The sequence below is a fragment of the Anabrus simplex genome, chromosome 7 (genome assembly GCF_040414725.1).
Source record: "Anabrus simplex isolate iqAnaSimp1 chromosome 7, ASM4041472v1, whole genome shotgun sequence".
In the NCBI taxonomy this organism is placed as follows: Eukaryota; Metazoa; Arthropoda; class Insecta; order Orthoptera; family Tettigoniidae; genus Anabrus; species Anabrus simplex.
Window position 1 is genome coordinate 33,858,695 of NC_090271.1, and position 20,062 is coordinate 33,878,756.

General features: G+C 39.2%; 1 protein-coding gene across 1 annotated transcript in view; it reads right to left on the reverse strand.

Annotated features, from left to right (window-relative positions):
* Positions 1-395: 395 nt before the first annotated feature.
* The window catches only part of LOC136877222 (thioredoxin-related transmembrane protein 1), a 117,967-nt gene continuing 98,300 nt past the window's right edge, over positions 396-20,062 (reverse strand). The window contains exon 6 of the mRNA XM_067151072.2: positions 396-5,128. Within this exon, the coding sequence (XP_067007173.1) occupies positions 4,973-5,128 (156 nt within the window). The 3' untranslated portion in view covers positions 396-4,972. The remainder of the gene's footprint in view (positions 5,129-20,062) is intronic.

Consider the following 20,062-nt stretch of genomic DNA (forward strand, 5'->3'; position numbering starts at 1 on the left):
GCTACATTGAAAATACTTCTTTATCACAGCCACTTCTCATTCTCTTCGGTAAGCTCCTCATAATTTCAGTGTGGGTGAGAGGTGAAATTCCTTAAAAAAAAAAAAAAAAAAAAAAAAAAAGAAGGGTGTAACAAAAGTACTGTCACAGGAAACCCAGTCAGTTTAAATCAGGAGAGTGCGGCGTCCAAGCAATCGGACTAGCGCTCATGATAACATGCAGTGAGGTGCTGACGGGCATAAACGAGAGTGCCACTCACAACAGACCCACGGTAAAGTATTCTCAAATCTAAACTGTCTTTATTAGAGAAGTCTTCCTCGTGGACAGACAAGTTTTCTTCTCCAGACGCAGAGCAAAGTCCCCGCGAAACAAAGAATTTTTCCCAGTTTTCTTGACATGGCAAAGCCCAAAAGCTATATAATCATGTCTATTAAGAAGGGCCATGAAAGCATCAATCTAAATAAAACTCTATTGACTAAATTGTTTTTTTCATCTCCTTTTCAGTGTCACAACTTGAAATCAATGGTCAGAGAACACATTCAATTACCCAGCCACCAATCTGAAAGGTAAATGGAAGAAATTATGGAGTCTTTCAGTATAGTATTAAATAAATTAAGGAAACTAAATATATTCCTCCTTATTTGCATAGATAAATCAGTACTTGCCTGAAATGGCAATTGATACAGAAGGATTAAATACTATGTAATAAAAATCACACAAATAGATGCTTCTCTTTAGCAAGCCATTTTTAGATGAGGCTAGTGACCACAAAGCTAAAGCCCCTCCAGCTCACATAATTACATGGTGAAAAATATTCTGTAGTAGGTTAAACACAATTAATAAAATTACCTGAAAGTTAAGACATAAATGACTAAACAAAAATATTAAACACCGAGTGACATGTTCCACCCTTTCAATTTAAAGTAGACCTTCAACAAAAATCAAATCACCTTGGAAATATGTATAACAGAAAAGGCATTTACAAATTGTAAACTTGTCTTTGTGCTGGAAAAGAAAAGAGTTGAAATCTAACCATTGTTCTAAGGCCTATAAAATAATGGGTGTAATATTTTAACACATTGGAGGCGGCCATATTTGAATGTGCTACCTTCCAGAAATCGCAGGATTTTTAATGGTTTTAGAAAATTTTTCATTGCTAGGGTAAGCCATGATAACATCTTTTGGAATGCATAGAAAGATCACACTTTCTTCTACACAAAAATGAGTTTTAATTATCATAGTAGTGCAGCAATTTTTAAATATAAATTTATGAATATAATATGTTTTATAAACGAGAAAAAAAATCTGAAGCAGCTATGGATGCCAATTCGGTTAATATTTCAAAATTTGACTTTGTGGGCACATCTACTGAACCACACTAATACAGATTGTAACCTAATTGGTCAATTTGCACCGATATCCTTGTTTACAACTAGGAATTTGCATTCCCACTGTTCTTTGTTTGACGACGGGGTTGCATCGAGTTGCTGCAGGTACATGGGAAACCCACATTTTTAGGAAGCGGTATAAAACAGTATTACTGAACCCACTTCAAGGAAGCGATATAAAACTACGTTACACTTCACACCAATTCGAAATTAGCTCATTTTCTGTATTTACTAGCCTGAAGCGCCAGAATCATGATGTTTACTTAGTGTGTAATTGTTATCCTCATCCTCATTTCCAGAAGTCGTATCTACCATAAGCACATCCATTACGGATTCGTTGTCAAAATTTCGTACACTTGAATTAGACATGCTAAATATTCACAAGAATTACACAAACAAGCCTGCCTCTCGAACACACACTCTTCCTGTCCGCATGTACTGTACGTACTTTCCCGCCCATTTCACAGCTGAGAGTCAACGATGATGCAGCCTTAGGTTATGTAGGAACGTGGCTGTGTTATCAATGCCTTGAAAGAAGAGCTCTCGATTTATGCTCAAAACTAGTATATTTTATGCCTAAAGAAGCATTCAACAGTATCCTAGTGAAGTCACAGCTCGCTGAAAAGGCTGCTACAATTTTTTTAGCTACAGTGAAGTCGTGCCCGTAGTTTCTCCGAGCTCCGTCAGCAGCAATGAATTAGCGCGCCCATAGTTTCTACGAGCGGCGTCTCCAATGTGTTAAAAAATGAACTTGCCTGGCCATGATTGTCAAGGTGTCTTTATGATATAACAGAGGGTAGCCAGTTTGATTCCCGAAAGTACACGAAAAAAATTGACCACCAGAATGTTAGCTGCCAGGATAAAAGAGATGGCGGTATACAATTCCTGACCACTAGACTAAATGACAAGAGCCCAAGTTCAATTACAAAGTTCTTTGCATTGTTCATATGGAGTGAGGTCATACGACTATTAATGGTGACCTTAAGCCCTGAGCAGACCCCCTTGGTGTTATTCAACAGGAGTAAGCTATGAACGACACTAGATTTCATCCCCTCCCTACCTCATCACCATCATCACACACACTACAGAAAACGTAACATGCATGCATCACAATAGACACAGAGACACACTCGCACTGAGTTAAGGAGTAACTAACTCCATAACCAAAGATCGTACAAACAAATGTGCAAACTGCCCATCTTCACATTGGACATTACAATACACAACACATTTTTAAAAAATGGCTTCTATCAGTTGATGGTACAAAATTTAATAAGTCTTCCTGCTCACAACAATTGCTCAGTAAAAAACAACATACAGTGACATTTAGAAAACGTCCATGTAATGTTTCACTTACATATCACTATTTTTGCAACCAATTAACAGAGTATAATTTATGCTATAAAAGAAGTATAAAGATAGCAGCTCATAAAGTGTACTTTATCCAATCTCTCAGCAGTCTGTGACTTAAATGTTAACATTTCAGAGGCCATGGAAAGCATTTAGTGCGTTGTAGAAGGCAGTGAACACTTTCTGCCCGCTGCAGCAAAGGAAGATTATGCAACCTCTCCTGAAGAAGAAAGTGCTGAGCAGAAAAAGTTTCATGTTGATGTTAGGTAGTGGGAGTACAAAATGAGCCTGAAGATGATGATGATGAAGGGAACACAGAAGTGAAGGTGACATAACTCGAAACTATTGCAGTCGTCACAATGCACAAGCAATGAAATTTCAGCATGTGCAGGAAAGATATGCCAGTCCACGTGCTTCCAAACTTCGAAATATTTCAGGAAGATATGGAAGAAACAACAACAAAGTAATCAATGCAGAGGAAATTCAACTTCTGACACTTCTCTAACATAAGTACAGTATCACACATGGTATTTCTGTGTGCATGTTGTAATGTTTTCATTTTGTTGGCCAGAACTTCACAATATAGTTGTGATTGCAGAACCCATTCTTAGTGCTACTACAGCTCTTGGATACCAAAAGAATCCGTGAGCAATTGTTGGTGTCTAATGTAATGGTGCCACCAGCTACTGAAAAAAATAATGTATGACAACAATAGGCTAAGAACCCACGGGCTCAATCGCATCGTTATCTGCCATCATCAGAAATAATTAATGGTTATAGTACCAGATTTGTTATTGTCCTGATATTATTGTAAGATATAATGTATGTTTCTGACACGATTGAATAAATAAATAAATAAATGGTGCCAAAGAGCAAACTATCACTGAAAGTTACCTCCACAAACACAACAGTAGTAATTCTATATCTTATTGAATTTACATTATTCAAACAATCTATCTTTATTGAATTTGCGATGTATGTATATATTGACAAACAGCATATACTAGACGTTTCACATGGATAAATATTGGACACATTATGCAACTGACAGGTGATAATAAAAAATTTTGTATAATGAAATTTGAATTTAACAGTAACATAGTAGTCCAAAAGTTGATTGGAATTTTTAATTACATATGAAATTACAAAAACTCAGTCAAAACCTCATTTTATACTATCACAAGAGAGCCAAATATGAGTAAGAACACTTTTATTCATGAAAATATTGTATCAAAAGATTATCACTCCACTCAAATTGAAAGGTAATGCTCATGTTAACAAACATTACTCCACACAACCAAACTGCACTTTTTGTTACAATGAATTATCAACCTGTAACAAACAGTTATTATAAGTACTAACTGAAAATACAACCAGAAAGATAATTCAAAATGTACAGTATTTATAATTTAACTCTTAATTGTGACTTCAACAGCAAAATAGCACTGTCCAAGAAGGCAAAAAACACACGCAAACAATGAGAACAACCCACGAAAAACATTCACAAAAAATTATGAAACACTTCTCAAGTTAATACTTCCAATCATCATTCAACACAAAAACAATTTGGGACACTGTACATAAATTTGACCACACAACAGAATATATTTTTCAAATTAGTTTATCTTAATTCTTTTTACACACAACTAGCTCAAACAGAGGGGTAAGACTTCCTCATTTCCACTACAATTTCTCTGTATTATTGTGTTGCACTAAATATGCACATCCTATAAGAAAATTATGAAGAAAAAAGAAAGACTTTTAAATTTAATATTCCAACAAATTACATCCTCAAAGATAAAATGCATTTCTTTTCACATCTGTAGTTAAGGTTCCTAACTCTTGAGGTGTTTATGATAATCATACCTAAATCACATTTCGAACCCCCATCAATCATACAGCACAAGGAAAACAATCCCATACTGCAAGGTAGTATAGCAAACATATCTAAAAAAATGTGAGATACCTGCCAGATTTAAATTAGATATTGCCCCTTCAGACTATTACGGTGTCACCAATTGGTAACCAATGATGTTCTCATTATCACTTAGCAAATTTTTCACGTCACTGATTAGTAAACTCTACAACACCTTGAAGGTCTTTGTTCTTGTGCAATTTTTCAGCAACCGATATTGGACCATCCACATCCGCCATCAGACGGAAGTATTGTAATGAACGGTTATATGGTAACAACAGTTTCTTCTAACAAAGGAGGTATGCAGTACACAGATAGAATTCAGTCAGCCTTCCGAGGCTTGCGTTTCCTCACATTTGGGCTACCTTCTCCACCATCCAGTTCTTCCACTTCCTCTTCTTCCTCCTCCATGCTCACCTCAGCTGAGCCTTCTTCATCCACAAGGTCATCCTTGACATAATCATCCTCTTCTTCCTCCTAAAATAGTAAGTTGGTTTTAATTTTCTAAAATAAAACAGGAAGCTGAAGTTCAAGTGAAGGAGAAACACAACTGAGTATATACGATGTTAAACCACTAGGGGAAAAAGAAAAATGTACATAAACACATTGATAAACAACAGGGAAACTTCATATGATCAAGTCAAATGACAACATACAGTACAATTATAATTTTAGACTGAGTAAAGTAGCAAGGCAACTGTTTCTTATTACTAGAGCTAGAATTTGTATGACCGAAAAAATATGGAAATATACATGCTCGTATGTTTTAATAAACACTCATTTGTATTGAAAAGGTGGATTTAACTCTCTTATTACCTGCCAGATTTAAATTAGATATTGCCCCTTCAGACTATTACGGTGTCACCAATTGGTAACCAATGATGTTATCATCACTTAGCAAATTTTTCACGTCGCTGATTAGTAAACTCTACAACACCTTGAAACGTACATAACACCTATGTACTGCTGTTGGTGTTAATGCGTTCATACAAAGAGAAACCAATTATGTCATCTGGTGAGCCAGCTGATCATGTTGATGGTAAATTCTGTGGGAAGACCTTTACTAGAAATGGTATTAACAAGCAACGTGGACCCAAACACCTAAACAGGGCGAAGACCTCGTTCAAAAGTCCATCGTGTGAACAGTCACCAAAAGCACAAGCGTGAAATTTCACGTCACCCAGATCAATCTACCTCAACGCCTAAAACACAGGTTAGTGATTTAATTCATGCTGAATCTCCAAATAAGGCGTTACAGGCTATCCGATGAATTTGTAAAGACAGTAATTTGTAAAGACAGTATTAGAATTTTAAGATGAGTTCCAAAAGGGATGAGAGTTATAACTACAGATAGACTACCACAGTTGACTGGTAGATGTATTTCTCAGAACTCTTTGGAATGCTGGCAGGATCTAATGCCTTTTGCATACACTGCCCTTTGTGACCGAGAAATTTAATGGAAAGGCTACTTCACTAGTTTCTAAAATATAGGAAAATTTACGAGAATTCCAACTACCACAACCCGTGGCTAAAAAGAATACTGTGCCTTCTAAAGTTTGTTGTATAGAAAACAGAATAGCAGATGGGGATATTCGAGGAGCGGTTAGGGTTCTTTCATCTGAATATGGGATAGCAGAATGCACCCATACCACCTTCGAATCTTTAGTAGATAAACATCCTCCGTCATCTCAGTGTGACACCGGAATTGGTGCTTGAAGGAATAAAGTCGTTCCCTAATTGTTCTGCTTCGGGAATTGACTGCATCCATACTTGACATCTAATATATTTTACCTCTAAATCAGCTGCAGTCTATCACAAAATTATGAAATTTCATTTTAAGAGGGCAACTCAGTTCTGAAGTGTGTCCGAACTTTTATTGGGCCGTATTAGTTGCTCTTCAGAAACCTGACGGAGGCGTTCAACCTATCGCTACTGGGAACACCTTTCGAAGGCTGGTTGCTAAATTATCTTGCATGGTAGGTACAGGGGACCATTAGCCAGTACTTCTATCCTCACCAACTTAGCTTTGGTATTTCAAAGGGCTGTGAAACCTTCATCCATTCCGCACAAACTTTCCTACCTTTAAATGCTACATGGAATAAAATCTTAGTAAAAATTGACTTCAGAAATGCATTTAACACCATCGATAGAGATACTATGTACAGACAGTACAAGACTGAGTTCCAGAACTTGATGTTTTCCTTTGGCAAGCATATAGATACCCTTCTAACTTGTATTTTGGATCTCATTATTTTGTCACAGTCTGGGGTACAGCTATGTGATCCAACAGGACCATTACTTTTTAGTCTTGCATTCCAGCCTATCATCGCAGACTTGAAAAGTCCTCTTAACTTATTTTATTTGGATGATGTAATCATCGGCGGTGATCCCGATATGGTTCTAAGGATCTAAAGAAAATTGTCACTGGTTGTAAAAACATTGGTTTGGAAGTAAATCCGCATAAATGTGAAATCTACTTCTGTTCTGCAAGAGATGAGACAACAGTTTCTGCATTTCAGCACATCATTCCCGGTATTCACGTTATAACAAACTCCAGTCTATCCTTACTTGGATCACCCCTTAGAGTTGAGGCCATGGAGGAAATTGTGAAGCAAAAGCTATATGTCTTTTCACGAGAGTTTAATCCTGATGTAAACAAATAGGCAGAGCACGTTGCCTTTGCACGTGGACATGGACGTAGTTGATTGGAGCAGCAACCGTCACACTCACTCGACTGTATGCGAGCTCGAAGAAAAGTAGTACGTGGCATTAATTTTATTTTAGTTTATTACATTTAGTGAGTATGGAAGAGAACGTAATCAAATGGTTGCCATATATACCGGTATATACATGTTTTTTAAATATAAAATAGTGATTATATAACGAGAAATGAAGGCACAAGGCATGGTGTAATACAGGAAGTCTTCTCGTAGTGAGGGAAAGTCCCAAGCTGTACAGCTTGGAGATAAGGTGTTGCATCTTGCAGTCAGTGCCAGTATTCATAGTGAGATAAATGGACCTTCACATGTAGTGCAGCACAAAAGTGGTAAACCGCTCAGAAGTGGCCATAGGCAGTGCATTGTGAATGTATTCAATGAACTAAGTGAAAATAATCCAAGTTTAGTCGTTTATTCAGTCACATCTTCGCACTGTTATCGTATGGATGCGCAGCTCTGTACGTCCGAACACAAGACGTTGGCGAGGTGGAGGTCGGTACTACACGCTCAGCGAATCACAACTCTTTCTTTGGCGTAGGTGTGGACATACCATGTTTACATCAGGTTTAAACTCTCGTGAAAAGACATAACAGAATTAATGAGGCTGTATGATGGTCTACGAGTGATCAATTCTCACACGGTATACTTCGTAATGAAGAACTGTATTTTTATTTTAAAATTTAATTACTTTCTGCAGACCACATGTCTATGGTTATTTCCTTCGTTCCTTGCTCAAGTTGATTATCTGACAAGAAGTTGCCTCGAGTCTCTACTAAATATACCATTTGAGGAAAATAACTGGATCCTGGAGTGTTTACCAATACGATTTGGAGGCCTTGGAATTCGTAGATTAACTGATATTTCCATTCCTGCTTTTCTTGCTTCTGCTTATGGAGTATCTGTTCTCTGATTACGGTGATAATGTCAAGATATGCCATATGACTGATGCAAGATCACTGGAATGCCATGACCAATAATTTGAGCCCTCCAGCATCCCTGGATTCACAAAGAAGTTGGGATATGGTAAATACCCAACAACTTTTTGATTCTGTCGGCTTAAGTCTTTTCCGTCAGCCAATGCGGGCACACTTATGGATAACACGTCATTTAAAATCGCAATCTGCTTACGTCTTAGTTGCAAAATAAGCCAATCACGTAAGTGCATACGTGGAGCGGAAGTCTACGTTTATGGCCACCATGCTTTAAGTTGCCCTAAGAGTGCTGGTCGATTTTCACGACACTGTTCAATTAATGATATTACCAAAAGAGCTTTTACATCTATCGATGTCCCTACTGTCCTAGAACCGAGTGGAATTAGTCACACAGACTGAAAATGCACTGATGGTTTGACTTTAGTCCCATGGAACAAAGGCAGATCTCTCCTGTGGGATGTCATGTGTGTCGATACTTAAACACCATCTCATTTGCCTCACACATGCAAGGCTGCTGGTTCGACTGCAAAATTGGCCGTGCACAATAAAAGGGCGAAATACAGAGCAGTAACGGACAACTACATCTTCGAGGTATTCGCAGTCGAAACAATGGGTATGTGGTGTCAACAGGCTAAAAGTCTGATTTCAAATATTGGCCAACAATTATCTGCAATCACTGGAGACTCCTCTTCAACAGAATTCCTGAGGCAGCAGACAGGAATTGCTATCCAACGAGGAAATGCTGCCAGCGTTATGGGCTAGTTTCCGGATAACGCTCCACCGACGGTCTTTTATCTTACATCTTAGACGTACAAGCCAGAGTGAAGCACCAAGGAAACCTTGTTCGAATTCTCATTTTGTAAATAAATAAGTGAAAAGTTTTTGTTTATTTCTTTTTAATGTATATCTTTAAATATTTTTAGAAACTGTAACTAGTCTTCAAAACAAAAAATAATACTATTTTGGATGTAATAATAGTAATGTTATTGTTGCTGCTAACAACGAAAGGCTTAAAACAAATTTAATGCCTTCACATCCACTCTTTGGATACCAACCTGCCCAACGAAGATTGAAGTCCAGGAAAGCATTTTTAACATCTTCAGAACACCTGGAAGGATCATCGGACAAAGCCAGGATTACCAAATGGAAACAAAAGACCCCTGGCCTTTTGGTATGGATGGAACCACGGGAAGTGTTGCCTCCCGGTCACACCGAAGACTGGTTGACATGGAGGTCTTTAAACAGACTTAGATCTGGAGTGGGTAGAACCAGAGCGACTTTACAGAAATGGAACTTCCCCATCGATACGGCCTTTTGTGACTGTGGTGAACTTCAGACAACTGAACACCTGCTATGTTGTCCCTTGTGTCCATCAAACTGCACAATGGAAGACTTGGTGCTGGCTAATCCAAATGCCCTTGAAGTGGCCAAATTTTGGGCAGAATCTGTATGACATGTATCGTTGTAGACCTTTTACTTGTATATATTTGTGTATATAGTTTGTTTCTCTTAAATGTAGTATTATTCTATTGTACTTCTGATTCAAAGAAAGAAAGAAAGAAAGAAAGAAAGAAAGAAAGAAAGAAAGAAAGAAAGAAAGAAAGAAAGAATTGGCTTTACCGTCCACTAACTACATTTTTTATGGTTTTTGGAGACGCCAAGGTGCCGGAATTTAGTCCTGCAGGAGTTCTTTTACATGCCAGTAAGTCTACAGACTTGAGGCTGATGTATACCAGACTGAGCCAGGATTGAACCTGCCAAGTTCAGGTCAGAAGGCCAGCACCTCAACTGTGTGAGCCACCCAGCCCGGACCTGGTTTTGCTATTAACTCAAAAACTATCAATATTGGGTAAAACATTACTCTATACTAATCTGTACAAACTTTCCTATAATTTAGGTCCTTACTGCCTTTTTCGGCACGCAAACTGTTTAGGCACAAACGCAGGTTAAAGTCAGCATATTATTTCGGCACTCAAGCTCAACACACCAAGCAAGTGTGTTGAAGGTCAGTGGGGCTCCACGTGGAGGGATCTATTGTCCCGCTCCGTTAACCCCCCACCGTTATACCATCTGCCATCCTCTCTTATCTTTTCACAACACACGCCGAAGGCTATTAATAGTTCTCTTAGTAGAACCAGTTGTGTTTTGAAGAAGTTCGACTTGTTCCTGTCTACTCTCGCATAAACGTAACATTTAGAGTCAATGAATGTGACCAATATGCAAGGTAACTAGTCATTATGTGAAGAAAACGAGAATGAAATAAGAGAAAAGTTAGTGAGCAATGAACCCCCAGCCTTTTGGAGATATTCATGTAAAACTCCAAACACTGATACACCATGGCCTTACCAGGAAGCTTTGGATTCAATATTTTGAAATGTTACCCTTGAAAAACAATCTATTGAATCTGAGTGAATGGGAAATTGGAAGCTCCACCTTCAAAGAATTGCCAAATGTTAGCATATTTCCATGCTAGCCCCACTTTTCATACTTTAAGTGTGGTCATTCATATTTACAAGATATGCATAACTTGAGGAGCGCAATGGCTGCAGGCTGCAGAAGAATATGAAAAGTTCACTACTCGGTGGCCAGGCAAGTTCTGGTTGTTGCTTCTCGGCCTATATGCTGAGCATGAGCTTTTTTTTTATTGTTACAAATTGAGATTTATAATCTGTAACATGAACTGTTTTGCACCAATACTCCGTTTTGGCTACCTAACCATTTTAAGATCCTGTGGATGTATCCACACTCTAAGCACTGGCACATTCTTGACTATGTCATCACCTGGCAGTGTGATAAAGTTTTGTTCACAGACGGCAAGAAATACTGATGACTGCTGGATTGTTTTTAAGATGTACAAACTCCTACCACCACAAATTGCCTCTGCATCGCTCAAATGTGTCCAGAAGGAAGTTTGACATTCGTAAATTTCAGATCAATCCATTGCTAGACAGTTCCAGAATGCATTCTCTGAGCAGCTTGCATCCAATCCAACTATCAAACAAAATGTGAAGAATGGTTCTCCTTGAGTCAGCTAAGGAATCTATTGGTTCAAAAAAAAAAAAAAAAAAAAAAAAAAGAAGTGGTGGTGGTGGTGGTGATTATTGTTTTAAGAAGACGTACAACTGAGCAACCATCCGCTAACCAGAGAGAAAAAATGGAAGGGATCCAACATTTCGAAAAATGAAGGTATCTGCCAAAGAAAGTCAAGGGCCATGAAGGGCGTGAAAACGGACTTCCTAGGCCTCAAGACCCAATACCGTCGGGTTCGGAAAAGAACAAGATTTGACCAAGGGAGGTCAGATAGGACAGATGAAAGCGAGAAGCCTGGCACGATTAGGTGGAAGCAATGCCGAGACTCAGCTACGGGCCCCGTGGTTGCCAACCCAAGCTCCCAACTTGAGAGCCCCTGGGACCCCTTTTAGTCACCTCTTACAACAGTCAGGAGATCCCGTGGGTGTTATTCTACTGTCGCCACCCACAGGAGGATAAAGAAAGAGGCAAGACTAGTTTGAGAACAAGGCACAAATTATGAGCCTCATAGATGCCAAACGGCAAGCGCTTATATCCCTTCAGTACAATCAATCTTCCAATTTAAAGCCCATTTCCAAGATCTTGAATGGAAATGTCAGACTCTAATCAGGGAAATGAACAACTGGTGACAAAAGAAAGTGTCGAAAGTTAGCCGATGCCAGAGGCCACGAAAACTTCTATGCAAGGATTAAGGAGCTCTACGGACCAATTGGGCTGTGTGGAAGGAAAGAATTGTAGAGGTAGACCATATCTAGGATATATCAAATCATTCACAACAAGGGTTGTGATAATTACTTGGACTTGAAGAGATTAGCCACAGACCGGAGTTCATGGAAAGCCGTTACAAATCAAGCTTTGGATTGAACACCACAGAAAAAGATGGACCAATTCGTTCAATAGGAAGTTTGAATTCACCAACAATGGTACCACCTTTACTGAAAGAAAAGGCATCTTGGAGTGCAAGAAACTACACTTCTCCAGTCTTTTAAATCGTAACTGTACCACAGCTGAGTACTTCTTTCATGATGTCACAAGAAACCCCTCAGCCATGGACGGCAACTCCACCGCGATACCCGGAATTCTGTGCGGCTCTTAAACTAAAACCCAGACAGGCACCTGAATCAGACAACATTCTTATCCTTAAGGGCAAGGCTCTTCACACTAATCCTTTTAATCTGGGATAAACTCAACAAGTACCAGTGTCCTGAAGAATGTTACTATCATCACCATATTCAAATAGACATGATCTTCTGTACAAGGCAACATCAAAAAAATGCAGAACAACAGAAGCTTCTCTCTAGTTAGTGCTTTATGCTCTGGGAAAGGCCTCTGACTCTTTACCACAACCTGCTATGATGGCTGTGATGATACTCTTGGGTTGCCTGAATGTTTTGTTGGTCTGGTTAGAGCACTCCATGATAGTATGTCTGGTCATGTTCTCCATAAAACCCATCTGTGATGCTTTTCCCATCACACAGGTTGAAGCAAGGGTGGGTATGTCCCAACACTGCTATGCTATGCTATGCTTTGCGATTCATCGCATAACAACACCTCTGGCAATGATTTAAGGTAGCATCTTGATGGAAGTCTCTTCTACTCAATAAGACTTCGCTCACATCACTTAAATCGTTTGACCAGTATAACTGAACTGCAGTAAACTGATGATACCTGCTCTTAACCCTTAAGAGCTGCAGCAATCAGTCAATAGTTTCTTGAGCGCATACTACTGTTTTGACCCACCATCAAGGCACAAAAAGCGAAGATTCTTGCCCAATCCACCTCATAAACTAGCCTTGCAGAATTCAATTTTTTTTTTTTTGCTAGGGGCTTTACGTCGCACCGACACAGATAGGTCTTATGGCGACGATGGGATAGGAAAGGCCTAGGAGTTGGAAGGAAGCGGCGTGGCCTTAATTAAGGTACAGCCCCAGCATTTGCCTGGTGTGAAAATGGGAAACCACGGAAAACCATTTTCAGGGCTGCCGATAGTGGGATTCGAACCTACTATCTCCCGGATGCAAGCTCACAGCCGCGCGCCTCTACGCGCACGGCCAACTCGCCCGGTGCAGAATTCAATACCTCTGTCTCAAGACATCATTCTGGAACAGGTAGAACACTTCTCATACCTTGGAGCATCTGATGTAAACGACGCACATCAGAAGAGGATGTGGAAAACTGACTGTGCTGCTCATTTAGCATTTGGTCGCATACCCGACCGGGTCTTTAGAAATAAAGACCCAACAGTTCATACCAAACTCGTGGTATATAATGCAATCATTATCACAACATTACTCGATGGATGTGAAACCTAGAAGCTGTACCACTGTGACATCAAGAACCTTGAGAGTTAATCAGCAAAAACTTCCTTCAAACCTAAATATCAAATGGAAGAACCATGTCTCCAATCTTTCAGTTCTTGAGAAAACTTGCAAGAACAGTGTAGAAGCTTCTACCATTGGCCATCGACTTCAGTGGACTGGTCATATGTGTAATGAGGGACACAAGGCTTCTTCACCAACTCTCGTACACAAAAGTAAATTAATATAATGGAATCCACCTTTTCAATACATACAAAACTGTTGCACATAAATTATATTACAACATTTTTATTATTATAAAGGTACCAATTTCGACATGTTTTCAAAGTCATCATCAGCCTTACGTAAAACCAAGCAAGAGAATAAATTCACATATAGCAACAATACACACATGCTGGGTAAAATTCGTATGACGACACATTTAAAATAGTTCATATAAAATATCTGAGGATTGCTACACGTTGGCGGCGTAATAGGCTAGTCTTGTATTGTTTTGGTACATGAGTTGAGGCACTTTCTGTAAGTTGTGCTTTGGTATGATAAAACTTTATGAACACGTTAAAATCTTGATAAGTATCCTATTCATAGAGAAATACAGCACTGAGGAAAAATCTGAGCACTGTTGGTGGCATGTTTTTCTTATCTTAAAGTTGTACTATGTGCGTCAGAAGGCGGTTTTAGTGTACGTAAGTCCTAGGATGATATGTAGAACCCAGGTTCCTCAGTTCAAGAGGAACAGGAACCTTGTCGCAGTAAAAACCACCTTCTGACGCACATAGTACAACTTTAAGATAAGAAAACCATGCCCCCAACAGTGCTCAGATTTTTCCTTAGTGCTGTATTTCTCTATGAATAGAATACTTATCAAGATTTTAACGTGTTCATAAGTTTTATCATACCAAAGCACAACTTACAGAAAGTGCCTGACCTCTTGTACCAATACAATACAAGACTATTACGCCGCCAACGCGTAGCAATTCTCAGATATTTTATATGAACTGTTTCAAATGTGTCGTTATACAAATTTTACCTAGCATGTGTGCATTGTTGCTATATGTGAATTTATTCTTTTGCTTGGTTTTACGTAAGGCTGATGATGACATTGAAAACATGTCGAGACCGGTACCTTTATAATAATAAAAATGTTGTAATATAATTTATGTGCAACAGTTTTGCATGTATTGAAAAGGTGGATTCCACTATATTAAATTACTTTTGTGATTCTCAGTTCAATACGGAACGGCCATGAAGTTCTTAACTTTAGAACTCCTGTACAGTAAAATTTCCTCAGGCACAAGACCCCATAGTGCGCCATTGAAGCGTCAAATAGACCAGCTTAAACCATGAATGTCACAAACATCGGCCCATCACACCTGGGACACACTTGATAAGGATCACTCTCTTAAGCGCAAAACAATCCCTACTGCTGTCGAACTGTTTGAGCAAGAGCGTCACAGGCATGAAGAGGATAAATGGACAGGTACGCATACTATGTCAGATGCAGCCTCGCCTTCCCCCTTCCCATAGAGTGTGAACTGTGTGGACACGTTTCACGCTAGAATTGGCTTGTTCAGTAATCAAGCATGAACAGCATAGAGTGCTGGTGGATTGTAAACGAAATCCCCTGGCACACATCAAAGTAGCCTACCACTGACCTAGATACCAAGCAACCTCTTTTCACAAGCACACTATCCCTGCACCACAGGGCTGGTTGTTAGTGAATTTTAAGCAGGAAAATTTGTATACTTACAAAGTAATTTGAGCTTCACAATTGAATATCAAGTTTTTCAATCCAACGTACAGGATCTGGAGATACTAGCAGGAAGTCATCTTCATCACCGTGATAGGCTCGAATCTTACATTCCCTGACGATATGACGAATAGTCTGGTGTGGAGCTCTGCAGTCACAGTCTGGATTAGGTAGCTTTTACCACTTATGGAGAGCGGCTTTGCACCGGCCATGTCCTCTTCTGATTCTATTCAGGGCAGTCCAGGTCTTGCGTGGTAGGTGGGATCCACTGGAAAGTCTGAAGAAGGTATGAAGGCGCACATCCATTGATGCTTCCCATCTACTTTTCCACTCAAGAGGTTTAAAATCCTTAGCACCCATGTTAGCAGCATCACACAGTGTTGGATGGCATGATTTTAGTCTATTCAGAAGTGGAAGGTCACTATTCACGGGTAGACTAGGATTTCTTGAGATCTTGTGGAATTCCTTCATAAGGGCATTAGATCGGCGTAGATCAGGGGCATTATACCAGTTAGCAGTGGAAGTGTCAATGAACTGGTGTAGATGTGATTGCGCCAGATATGATGCGCATTGTGGTATTAAGCTGGGTGTCAACAAGCCTTGTATGATGACTGTTCATCCAAACAGGTGCACAATACTCAGCACTTGAATACACCAAACCCAGGGAAAACAGGAAGCCAGACTATCCACAGGATCTCCTGGCAATAACAGCTATGTTGAATACCATTAAAAGACCAGCACACCGCACAAGAAGCTACTCATAAAGACAATCATGTTTCAAGCAGGAAAAGTGGTAACTCCTACGTTATCTCTCATTCAGTTTCTTTTATTGTTCAGCTCAGGCGGTAGAGTGCTGGCCTTCTGAGCTCAAGCTGGTGGGTTCGATCCCGGTTCAGTCCGGTGGTATTTGAAGATGTTCACATGTCAGCCCCATGTTGGTAGAATTCATGGCACGTTAATAAAACAGTGGAAGGGGTCAAAATGACAACCGCCTTCAATTTCTCTTTAATAATGTGCGCACTCTTATATTGTTTCTCTTCAAATATCTTTACTTTTCAAAGATTTTTGTCTTCTTTACGGTGACTTATCATACCCAGCAGAATATTTACATTTTCATAGATCTTTGATATGACATACTGTAGACAGCAGAAGGGGTCATTTTGACACCTGTACTATTCTTTATCACAACAGAGCAGTTTGCACTGTCACACATTAGTGTGTACCAGACCTAAATTATTAGTATTGTTGAGCTCATACCATCAGATAGGTGTTTCTTTTAGCAGGTTTATTCTATTCATCTCATCATTTAGAAAGTGTTTTTCTTACATCCATGTCGTACTACGGTCATCTTTCGACTGATGAGGTGTCTCGTACTGCTAGAAAATTCAGATGTTGAATCTGAAAGCGAACTATCTGTTTCAGATAATGTTTTGCTCGAGTCAAGCAAGACTAGTGACGACAAAGATCATAATACAACTGGATGAATTACCAGCAGGAGAAGCTGAAAGTGCTAATCTGCCTCCAAACTTGCCTCAAATGTCATTTTCAGTTAGGTGTTTTATCAGTGAAGATGGTCACTCAATATGGAACTGAGTGGGAGGTCTAGGGGATTTGATTCTGCATCTGGAAGGCAGGATGCAGCGAACGTCCTGAAAGAGTAGGGAGGTATCTCTACACATGCTTACCACTGAGTTGAAGACTGCCTTTTGTCTCCTCTCTGATGAATCAATATTTCATCCAATGAAAGGACACACAGAATCAAACGCCCAGAAAAAATTCAAGAACACAGACTGGACCATGCCGCTCAAGGTGTTAGAAGCTATGATTGTCATCACGTATACCTGGGGTGTTCTGTGTTCGAAAGGTGTGTCTGGATTATCTATGGTCATGTTTTTGTGGACAGCAATTCATGAAGGACACAAGTCAAGAGATAGATTTCGAGAGCTCCTCAGATTCCTCTGTTTCTACAAGAAATAGAGTGCCTGCCAGCTAACAATTTCACTCTTGTCTCTGACATCTGGGACAAATTTGTGGAAAATTGTCTTCACTGTTACCGCCGAAGCAAAAATATAACAGTAGATGAACAGTTACTTCCCAGCAAAATCAGGGGCAGATTTACCCAATTTATGACAAACAAGCCCAACAAGTATGGACTAAACTTTTGGATTGCTGCAGATGTAGCCAAAAAATACATCTGCAATGCCTTTCTACACCTTGGTAAGGTCAACCGTGTCCGGATAAGCAGCCACCGGGAGAGTAACTCGTGTTTCGCCTCACGGAGCAGTTTCTAAACCAAGAAACATAATGACAGACAGCTTCACATCTCTCCAACTTGCCAAAAAGGAACAAAGGAACCTTAGGTGCTGAGAACAATCAACCCCATTTGTCGTGAAATCTCTACTGAGGTGAAGAAGACCAAGTCTGAGTTATACTCTACAACCATCTTGCAACAGACTGGGAAAACACCTTGCACCTTGACAGTCTACCAAAGAAGAACAAGAACCTCCTTCTTAGCACATGGCACGCACAAGTAACAACAAGCACAGATTGAACGGAAAGCCAGAAACTGTATCTTTCTACAACGGCACAATATGTGGTTGACCAAATGTCTTGCAAATATACTACCAAGACTGCATGTACGGGGTGGCCAATGCATGTATCTACATATCCCCGACATAACAGCTATCTATGCTCGGGTCATTTACAAGCAAGTAAAAGGTAGGAAGATAAAGCAGTAGTAGTTCGTCCTTCAGCTGGCGAAGATAGGACGAGCAAGGGCAACAACAATAGGAGGCTGTAGGACCGTGTCTATCTATACAGCGGAAGAATTGTGTGTCTGTGTAAAGGCAACAAGTCTAGCTATGCCTCCAGCAAGTTACTCAAAGCAGTGTGTGGAAAATTTGTACAAAATGTAGTTGCATGTGCAAAATGTGTTCAAGTCATTTTAAATTTTCTTAAAATATTTCTGAACATTTTTAATTGTTGCAATGTGGATGGCTGACTAACAAAAGGTATTCAATTGGATAATTTTGTGTAAACTCCTTAGAGAAACATGATACTGTTGTTTGTGATTATTCATGTGTCCACCAGTAATATAAAAGGTCCATACACCAATGTTAGGTCTTTGCATGTAAATTACATTTGTGGAAACACGGTGAAGAAAATATATCTCTGATCGAGTTCTAACTTGAAGATTCCAAGCATTTCTTATGATGGGTCAAAACGACCATTTACCGCTGATCTAGGAATGCAAGATTCTCAACCATTCTAGTGTTAAAGAACTGCAGAACAAAATTCCGGCACTTCAGAGTATCTAAAAACCACCAATGTAGTTGGTGGAACGTAAAACCAATAACATTATTATTATTATTATTATTACTATTATTATTATTATTATATTTTATTGTCCCCTTCTATATTTTTGTGATAATGTCCACAAGTGATTAAAATTATAAGGAAGAGGTATTATAATACTATCATGATGTAGAATGGAAAGATTTGGGGTCCGTCCATCTACCAAAAGAAATTTAAACTGCAAACTATTCATTGCTTACTCAGGTAGCTTGAAATTTTAGAGAACTGGGTGTTTCACAATCTCTTCCACAAATTTTATGTTTAATTCTCGATCAGTCATTATCGTAGGAACGTATCTCAAAGCAAAAGCAAGTTGTAAATACAGTGTAACCTTCTTAGTGTGTTCCTCATTAACACGTTTTCCCGCTTAGCATGTCGTAAATTCGAAGTCCCAATTCTCATCATATTAAATCTATATAAAAATAACTCTCTTATCGCATCACGAATTTTCACTATTACCGCTTAGTATGATCAAACTTTTCCTAGCCCCGAAAATGTTGTCATCCCTTGTGAAAGAAATGTGATCTCCAACTCTGGTAAGAGCTGTCGCCACAGTTGCATGATTATGGGAAAAGGCTTTGAATTCCTGAACTTCACAGGATAAGTTGCACCTTAGGGGAGCAACACATTAGCCTCAGGAACGTTCAGTTTCACTTGCCGGTTAGCAGCGAGATTACTGAAAAACAGTGAGCCTGTTTGTACTTGTATTTCAGAAGTTAAATATTTATCTTGTGTTGAGTGGTATAGTTAAGTGTAGCAAATATTTATCGCATGATATGGCAGCCTATATCCGGATTTGGAACATAATCGTGTGAAAACGACTAGCGTGGTGCATACTTATCTTGTGATAGCCTAGTTATGGATACAAAGTCGAGAAATTCCTTACTAACTCCTCCCCTGGGAACCATACGACCTTGCCGCAGTGGGGAGGGCTGTGTCTCCCAATGAAGACTGTGAACTGTGGGTGCAACCATATCGGATGGGCACCTGTTGAGAGACCAGACTAACGAATGGTTCATCGAAAGGGGGGTAGCAGTCTTTCGGAAGTTAGAAGGGTGGCAGTCTAGAGGACTGACTGATATGGTCTTGTAATATTACTTAACATGTCTTATTCAAAGTAATAAACTTCATTGTTAGGTTCTGTATTGAGTTGAGACTATGCTTAAAGTAAATACAAAATTTTTATGATATTAATATGATATTTATATTAATATCATTGTAATGTTTTGTAAAAACATCAAATGATTTTTTAGTATTGAGAAGGTGGAATATAAAAATTTTGTATTTACTTTAAGCATAACATGTCAGCC